This window comes from Takifugu flavidus, chromosome 13, assembly GCF_003711565.1.
Source record: "Takifugu flavidus isolate HTHZ2018 chromosome 13, ASM371156v2, whole genome shotgun sequence".
Taxonomy (NCBI): domain Eukaryota; kingdom Metazoa; phylum Chordata; class Actinopteri; order Tetraodontiformes; family Tetraodontidae; genus Takifugu; species Takifugu flavidus.
This window is the reverse complement of record NC_079532.1, coordinates 1,419,476-1,428,251: the sequence shown is the minus strand read 5'-3', so window position 1 is coordinate 1,428,251 and position 8,776 is coordinate 1,419,476. Positions and strand designations below refer to the sequence as shown.

Below are 8,776 nucleotides of genomic sequence, written 5' to 3'. Positions count from 1 at the left end.
CTTGGCAGCATCTAGTGGTGATGAAGCGCATCACAACAGCTGAATACAGGTCCTCATCCGCCCCCGTAAGATGGTCACTGCTCAGCTCAAAATTGACCCGAGTCCATTCAGAAATAGCACTAAAAATTAAATGGTGCTTTTAAAATACCGATTAAGTGGTATTTTAGAAGTTATTGTTTATGCTGGACATACTATTGTGCATTAAAAGGGATCCTGTATTAATATTCAGATAAATATCTTAATGAATCACAATTTGGTGAACGTAACAAGGTTTTGTGCTATAAAAGCATATTTATTTTAATGTCTGAAAAGGGATTATTAACATTCTTCCACAAAGTAGCCTTCAATATTGCCAGCACTTAAACTATTAATGCTTGTAGTAGCATAAAAAAGTTCTGTGTAACGTGTCCTTAGTGCACGAGAGCAGGACCTTGAAATTCAGCCATCTCTACAATTGTTTAAAAATATTGCTGTCCTCAATAAAAAGAAGGTCTGTGCTATTTTAAAACTCCAGTTATACCTCAGCAGTGAGGATAAGTGGGTTGAGTCCAAGGTGTCCTCACATATTCAACAGAAATAAACATTAGTGTCAATCACATGCCGAAGCAACGAGGGCTGGTTTTACATATGTTACAACACCCTAATACAAAGCTAACAGGACACAATGGGACATAGCTGGTGCAGGACTCATTTTGAAAAATGTTCAACATTTTTATGTCAAGTTGTTTTAAAAATGCTCATCTGCTACTGGATGTTTAAAATTATGAGATGTTACCTGTGACTGTAAAATAAAAGTATCATCTGGATCAAAACCCCGCAAGTTCTTATTAGTTAAAAAAAATCTGCACTTGGCAGTAAAACTCTTTTAAATAACATTAAATTAACTCCAGCCAATAGGCAGCCATGTGACAGACAGCAAGTTAACTGAAATAAGCCAGTGTGGCCGATTGTATTTAAGGATCTTTTTAAATTAAGATCAAATAACAATCCGTGGACTTAATGCGACTTTAAAGTTCTTTTGACTTGGTTATAATGGTAGCATCAGCCTCCAACTTGCACTAGATTCGATGTCGCAGAAGAAACACTGATATAATAACACGAAAAACAAACATGCACAAAGCGTCAATCTGATATCTGGTCCACTTAGTCAAGTTCAGTGTTGGAACCAACCCAGATCTTAATGAGGGATTCTTAAGTGAGAGCTGCATTTATTCTGCTGTATGACTATAATACAGAGAAAAAAAAGAACGCATCCTGCAAAGTAAGATGGATCAGTCCCTTCTGAAGTGGAAAACACTTTGTCCCAGTTCCACCAGTGCCCCACCCAGCAGCGCCCACAGGGGGACACACACCACACTGACCCACATGTCGACGAGCCTCTCCAGGCGGGAGCACAGGGTCAGGCAGAAGGCCAGCTTCAGGAGCAGCGCCGTCAGGTACCACAGCCTCCTCTTCAGGCTCTGCTCCCCATCCCCGGGGTCGAAGTCCGGCTTGCAGCGTCCAACCATCTTCACTATCAATATGAGGATGATGATGGTGTCAAAGGTCCAGACAGGAAGGAAGATAAGAAACCAGTTCCAGTTGATCTTGGAATCAAGTTTGAGGACCAGCATAATAAGAAAGATCAGGGAGAAGACCCAGGACAGGAGCACTCGCTGGATCAGGGACATCTTCATCTATTGGGGAGGGGGTGGTGATGGAGTGGGGCCAGTTTCACCCACAGCTCGACAGACTGAGAGCCAGAATTAGACGGAATGTTCTCATTATCCACCGACACCTCCACCGCTGCTGTTCCTATCTGCTACTTCCTAGTTGGCTCTAGAAAACCTGCTAGTTAGCTGAAAGCGGAACTCTAAAACAAAAATAGACACACTACGTTGAGAAAAATGTCTTCCCGAGCTGACCGGAAGATTTTACTGACCTACTATAAAGATTACCTAGTCAAATGCATAAACTTTTTTCCCCAAACAGAATCGCGTTCACAGCAGTTAGCTTTAAGCTAATTTGCGCTCACTTTAGAGCAGTTCCTTATTGGTATCACACTTCTTCCGGTAACACGTTTCAAAACAAAAGCATGTTTTAAACGAGAGGCAGGAAACGTAATTTTATTTTGACTTTTATTTCGTATTTTATTTCCGGTAGCCCTCAAAAATGAACGTTTATTCGATTTGTTTTGATATTTTAACTTATTTTGACGACGGTAACGCTTCTATTTTAAACACTGGAAAGTTCTTAAAAGTAGATAACATTTTCTCCTAAATAAAGGACTAATCAGTCAAAAGAATAATCTACATAATATTCTAAAGGGAAATGACACATTCTCACACACTGAAAATGTATTTATTTATTTTAACTGGGCCAGTATAACAAATTAATACAAAGTACATCATAGACATCATAGATTGTCAAAAAGTAAAGTACAAAATGCTCGAGGTAAAACATTTTTTGAAAAAGATTCCAATACAAAGCCCTTATGAAAATCACAATTCATTTAAAGGTAAAAGTTTCACTTTACACTATCAAGCTGTACTAAAAAAAAATCAACAATGCACTTTTATTTACATGTTAGTGGTGGTGCAAAATACAGTGTGTGGAATGACATTCAGTTTTAAGAGTTAATGTATGCATCATATGTAAACATTGTCCAGAGAACTCCAGAGCTACCACACAAACACTAATGAGGGCGTAGTTCTGTCTGTTCTAAGATGATTGTTTGCATTAGATATATGATTTCCAATTAAAACACTCCTACAGTCTATATTTTGTTGTATTTTAAACAAATTTTGATGTCTGACCAAAGTTACCTCATGGTCAACTTAAAGCCTTATAAAAAATTGGTTTGTGGTTCAACAGCTGTGATAATAATGAAAATGAACACATCCCCTTCTGAGAGTTAAAGGGAAATATTGAATTGTATTGAACATTTGCTGTATCATCACAAACCCAAAGCAACAAAACGTGCACCCATGTTTCAGGTAAAGCTGTCACGCTCCTATTTTGAGCTGAGGATGAATACATGTTAACTGTAGTGAGTCTTTTATAGAAGCAGGCCGGGTCTGTTGTAATGTTTAGTAAAACAAATTACAGTCGGTCCATCAACGTAAAGCAACATACTGCAAAAAGCTTTTTTTATTTTTTTTAGGATTTTATGTGTCAAAGAATAGAAGCTAAATATCAGGGGACAGTCCCCAGTTATGATCAAACAGTGGCTGATTGTGATTTTGATGGAATTTATTTTGATTTTTTTTTAGCATATTTATGCTAGAACTATGTCAATAGTGTTTTCAAGTTTAAAAAGTCACACGTTTGACATTTGTAATAACAGTCTTATGTTGTTTTGCTCTGTATAGTTAAAGGTGCAAACTAATCATTCACTATCGCCATTAAGTTCATCCAACGGGTGTAAGAATATTAGATAGTGCTAATTAAGAAAATTTGGATTTCTGTAAATTTGTCACAGATGGGAGCCATCGCCAGTGGGGAGAGAACTACACGGTGCTCTGCCTGCTCTCACGACTGTACCCCATAGACTCTGCAGAGTGATGTGGGAAATCGATAAAGATCCCATCGGAGTCAGAATCTGCAGACTCAAGCACTTGTCCAATTATGGTTTCGGGGCTGGAAGATTCGCTGGGCGGTGTGGAGGATGCACCTTTGCTGAGATCAGTCATTGTGGTTGTGGCCTCTGTGCCATGTAGAGCTCCAGAGGAATGGAGGATGGAGGGAGACAAAAGATCTATGGCGCTGGCTCCTGCTGGAACAATACCTGGGAACCAGAGGATACAGGGGTCACGACATCCTCAAGTTTATTTATCATAACAACCACATGACATCTAAAGGTGTCATACCATTGAAATGGGAGCCCACACATAGTCTGTTGGATGAGGCTCCGGACAGTTCTGGTCCAGAGGCCAGGTCTGAGTAAGCCAGTCCCTGATCTTCAAGGCATGATGTGATCTCACAGGCCGAGTGGCGCCGTATCCCTCCGCTGCCAACAGAGCCGGCATCTGTGTCATACTCAGCCACTGGGGTCAGCAGCAGGGGGATATTGTAGCTTTTTGATCGTACCACCGGGTTTTTGGACAGCTGATCTGCAGATTTAGGCCACGGTAAACACTTCTCTGAAATTTAACAGCACAAGGCGTTGAAATGTTTGCACACCCTAACAGATACAAACATACAGCGTTTCTTTACGACTGTACTTTCTCACCTACAACGCAGCAGTGTGTATCTGTACCGTCCCCAGAAAAAAGCCCATGTGTGCCCAAGTAGGGTGAAACCACCTTTTGAATGAGAGACTCGAGCTTCAGGTAATCCTCATGGACGCCACGTGAATCATGGACCCCCTGGACAGACACAGGTGGGCTTTAAAAGCATGAATTCAAACCTCCAATTATCCCAAAAGAGGTTCATGTACATACTGTATATGTACGACCTTTAGACTAAACAAAATCCTTAACAGTAAATAAACAATCCACAAAACATACACACCGAGAAAACTAGAAAACTGTTTTAAATTACCATAAATAGGCCAGATTGATTAAATATTTAGGGGTGTCCAAACACAACAACTTTAATCTTGATCTATTTGGACAAAGTAAATTAGAATCTGGGGATTTAAGATCTTTCAAGCATTTTAATTGAGGTTAAATGGAACTGTTGCATGTTTTTCAAATAGACCCCAAAGACAGCAGGTATTAAAAAACTAAAACAGGTATTAAAAAAACACTGATCATTAAGGATCAGGCGGACCTAAAACAAGATATTGATTCAGGCTGTCAAAAAGTGATGAACAGAAAACGTCTTCTCTGTCAGACATGACTGGAAGGTAGAAAAGTGGTATTTAGATAAAAAGTCTCTCCGAAGCCCCGAGGAGAGCCCAAATGTGTCCTTTTCCCATTTTCTCCTGGCTGGTCTATGAGCGGGGGCGGTGCCGCTCAGCCAACGCTCAGTCAGGTTTTAAAACACAACAGAAGAAGAGAGCGTTTGAAGGTGTCATCGGTGAGGATTTCTGAGCAACAATATGTATTTAAACAATATGTTTTCTCCACTTTCATTAGGGGCCTTAATAGATTAATAATATTTACAGTAGAATCAAAGTTACTTGTCAGCCTGTGAGGGCTGTATCAAATTAAACCGTTTGTTATGAGGAGCTCTTTGGCAGCCTGAACTCTCATTAATTTGATTCCACAAAGAATCTGCCACCAAAATCTGGGTTTTAATCAAGAAATTTTAAAAGGAGCATATTTTTTGCTTGTTGGTGGTTCTGCTTTTCCAAGATCCAAACTAAAATCTCCCCCCACAAAGACATTGTGCCAAAAGAAAACTAATACTACTACTGATGATAATAATCACAATAAAACAGTTATTAATATGTGCGGTGCCATTCAGCCGACGCTCAGCCAGGCTTTGAAACACAGGGAAGTGATCAGAGATAACCACATCGCAAATATACCATAAAAATAGAAATCAGACCGAAATAAACATTAATAACAGGCTGAGTCTCCTGCATCCAGGCAGCTATAATGAAAAGATAAAAGCAACCTCCTAATAATGAACTCTGTGATCTAGACTGACGATAGCATCTGTGATGTGGATTTGATCATCGGTGTATCAACATGGTTAAAACAACAGTATCAGGGCCTTTTTGTCCACCAGTGGCAGCGTGGGGCCTACCTGAAGAATTAGCAGCATCTGTGTAACAGAGGGGGGCACGCGAGCACGAGGCCGAGAGAGGGCGTCGTCTAATTTCACACTCAGGACTATGGTGTTCCTGAAGTGAAGCAGCGCGAGCTGGCGGACGGACGGCTCCTTGCCCTGCTCAGACGGACAAAAAGCAGTGCAGCAATCACCACCGTTGAGTACAGGACAGTCAAGACTGATTCAGAGATGTTATAGTTCAGTGAGGATTAGGAAACAAATCTAATTATTTAAGGACTTTAAGGTGCACTATCATAGACAAAGGAACAAACAAAAAACACCCCAATCTTACAATCACACACCTGAACTGGATGGAAGATGGCCTGCAGCATCGAGAGAACATCACAGAAAAAGAAGTCCCAGGTCTCTGCCAGAGAGTCAAGTAACTTCTGACCTGCACAACCAAAACAGGCGTAAGCAGGGCCTCTTTAAGTCTTATTAACAGCTTTGGTCCTGTCGGTCACACCTTCATAGAAGCGTATTTTGTCCCGTAGGATGACCATGCCTTTTGTTAGCAACTGGTTCTGTGAAATACAAAGTCGGGAAAACATCTATTATAAAAGCCCATCGTGCTACAACATAAATCTCATTTATTCATGTAAGCAATGGTCTAATACCTGAAGATATTCTGTGAAAAAAGACCCCAGCTCGGTCTTTAACAGATGCCTGAGGGGAGATTAGTTTTAATAAATTACTGTACCATTACTCATGGGAGGGAACCATAGGATGATCCATTGGACCCTAATTGGGCACGTTAGAACCGCGTGTCCTGTACTGCAAAGATGTGCACGAGCCCCCTTGTTGCCTCTCTGTACATGAAAACAAGTTTACTGTGCCATACTGGTGATGTGATAGAAGTGGTGGTCTGGCTTTGAAAGATAATGAGATATCTGGCACAGCCACATGACTCCCCAGGCCACCTCGCAGTACACAATGTACACAAAACCAGTCATTCAAAGAGAGATGTTTGGTCAGCAAAGATAGGACAGGCCGTAAAATGCATTAACTACGAGACAGAAAATGGCTCCAGCAGGAAAACACGAGGACGGAGCCTGAGTGTTTGGCTGTTGACACCTACCGGACACCTTCGTTGAGGACGTAGAGTTCATTATCTGCCAAACCTTTTTTCTGGAAGACAGCTATGACGGCATTGTGAATGCTGCAACGTGAAACACAGAAACCTGCGTCAGTGCTCAGAGCCGCATGTTGAAGACTGCGTTTTCAGCAGCCTGGCAGCGGTCGCTACGTACCTGTTCCAGGTGGCATTGGCCCCCGCCCTCTTCTGCTTCTCTCCTCTGTCCTCTGGTGAACTTTTCTCACTCCTCCCCAGCTCGCTGAGACTGGGCGAGCTCATCAACTTGAGCCGGTGCAGAGTCCTCATGGCGGAGACATGGACAGATACAGAGACACACTAAGTACGGGACAGCAGAAAAAGAGGGTCAGGCCAAGAGCGGACGTGGAGAGATCAAAAAGGAGGACGAAGCTGGAGGGGAGGAGGGACATAAGAGACAGAAGAGCACGTGAGGTAGAGTGTACAAAGCGCTGCTGGTAACAGAGGAGAGGAGAAATAGGACAGAACGATGCTGAGTGAGTCAGAAAAAGCGCGTCCATAGCCGAGAGGGCAGAGCCAAGACAGTGGGCGGGGCTTCATGTTGCCCCATAGGTCTCACAGAAAACAATAGCACATGAACTGATGGGGGCACACTCTTCCTCCCTCTCATGGCCCGAACAATACAGCCATTTATGCAAACAAATATTTATGCAAAGCAAAGAGCTCCAGAGAAAACTGCATCGTCAGCAGAATGGAACAGGAGGGACAGGCTGTGCTTGTCACTGCACAAGCACGGAGGAGAAGGAGGAGGGGGAAGTCATCCAGCTTATTGACAACAGCAGGAATAGGAAGCAGAAACAGTGTGTGACAATAGAGGTTTCCTGCTCTGCCAGTTTCTGCACAGCTGGTGCGTCACAACAGAAGAAGAGAGCGTTTGAAGGTGACAGCGGTGAGGATTTTTGAGCAACAATACGTTTTCTCCGCTTTCATTAGGGGCCTTAATAGATTAATAATATTTACAATAGAATCAAGGTTACTTGTCAGCCTCTGAGGGCTGTACCAAATTAAACCGTTTGTTATGAGGAGCTCTTGGGCGGCCTGAACTCTCATTAATTTGATTCCACAAAGATTCCACAAAGAAGCTGGATTAAAATCAGGATTTTAAATTAAAAAATTTTTAAAAGGAGCATATTTTTTACTTGGTGGTTCTGCTTTTCCAGGCTCCAAACTAAAATCTCCCCACACAAAGACATTGTGCTAAAAGAAAACTAATACTACTACTGATGATAATAATCACAATACAACATTTATTAATATGTGCTTATATAATCTCAATATCCTTAATTAATAAATAACAGTATGCATTTAGAATGACAGGTGAAAAACAACCATAACATACAGAATAAAAAAGGATGTACTAAAACAAAACATCCCTCAAACATGCAGATAACACAAAAAATGTGTGAATAGGAGGAAATGAGCCAAACGTCTCATTTATTGATCATTATCATCAGCTCAAGCAGCTGAATTTCCTGGAAGAAGAGATATAGTTATCTTCACTCATTAATATTTGATTCTGTGCAGGATGTTGAGACGATTCAGTTCCAAAAGCTGTCAAGCCTCACCTCCTGATTGGATGCTCTCTGCTGCCCTCCATGTCTGGACTGTGAGGAGGAGCGGAGAAGGTGCTGAAGTTGAGGGACAGGGGTCGGGAGGAAGGTCGGGAGGCGTGCCTTCGCCGGAGACCATCAAGCATCTGAATATTGGAGGAAGAATGGAGAAAGGAGGGTCAGGGCATGACTGATGACTATGCAAACAAGACAGCTGTGTGAAGGCGAAGTTTGAAAATAAAAATCTTAAGTCTATGTGGCTCCCAATGGCCATTATAAAGCTGCTTATCCTCCTGAGACCATAAATATAAAAAAGGGGAAGATAAAGAGACAAAGAAAAAAAAATAAAGTCAAATATACTCTCAGAGCTGCAAAGCAGAGATTCAAACCACCCATTTGTTAACGTAAACTGTTG

The 8,776-nt window shown here is 41.7% G+C and overlaps 2 protein-coding genes across 3 annotated transcripts; both read right to left on the bottom strand.

Moving 5' to 3' along the window:
• Positions 1-266: 266 nt before the first annotated feature.
• tmem60 (transmembrane protein 60) lies at positions 267-2,050 on the bottom strand. The gene has a single exon (XM_057051683.1). The coding sequence runs from the start codon at positions 1,674-1,676 to the stop codon at positions 1,272-1,274; it is 405 nt and encodes a 134-aa protein (XP_056907663.1). The 5' UTR covers positions 1,677-2,050; the 3' UTR covers positions 267-1,271.
• A 274-nt stretch (positions 2,051-2,324) lies between these two features.
• Positions 2,325-8,772, bottom strand: prr5a (proline rich 5a (renal)). 2 transcript variants are annotated; one of them, XM_057051671.1, is made up of 11 exons: positions 8,722-8,772; positions 8,377-8,507; positions 6,951-7,076; positions 6,779-6,859; positions 6,318-6,366; positions 6,167-6,224; positions 6,003-6,094; positions 5,677-5,817; positions 4,211-4,346; positions 3,849-4,121; positions 2,325-3,766 (listed from the first exon to the last, which is right to left on the bottom strand). In XM_057051671.1, the coding sequence occupies exons 1-11, from the start codon at positions 8,755-8,757 to the stop codon at positions 3,489-3,491; spliced, it is 1,401 nt and encodes a 466-aa protein (XP_056907651.1). In that variant the 5' UTR covers positions 8,758-8,772; the 3' UTR covers positions 2,325-3,488. The 2 variants fall into 2 exon arrangements, with proteins under 2 accessions (XP_056907651.1, XP_056907652.1); XM_057051672.1 differs by having other exon boundaries at positions 3,849-4,091.
• Between the last annotated feature and the right edge of the window lie 4 nt (positions 8,773-8,776).

What these genes read in the sequence shown, in the direction of transcription:
- tmem60 (XM_057051683.1), bottom strand. Translation starts at nt 1,676, where the DNA reads ATGAAGATGTCCCTGATCCAGCGAGTGCTCCTGTCCTGGGTCTTCTCC.
- prr5a (XM_057051671.1), bottom strand. Translation starts at nt 8,757, where the DNA reads ATGGGTGGTTTGAATCTCTGCTTTGCAGCTCTGAGA. An exon ending in TTTTCACAGAATATCTTCAG is followed by an intron (nt 6,225 to 6,317) that starts GTATTAGACCAT and finishes TGTATTTCACAG; the next exon opens with AACCAGTTGCTAACAAAAGG. An exon ending in TGTGGGCTCCCATTTCAATG is followed by an intron (nt 3,767 to 3,848) that starts GTATGACACCTT and finishes TCTGGTTCCCAG; the next exon opens with GTATTGTTCCAGCAGGAGCC.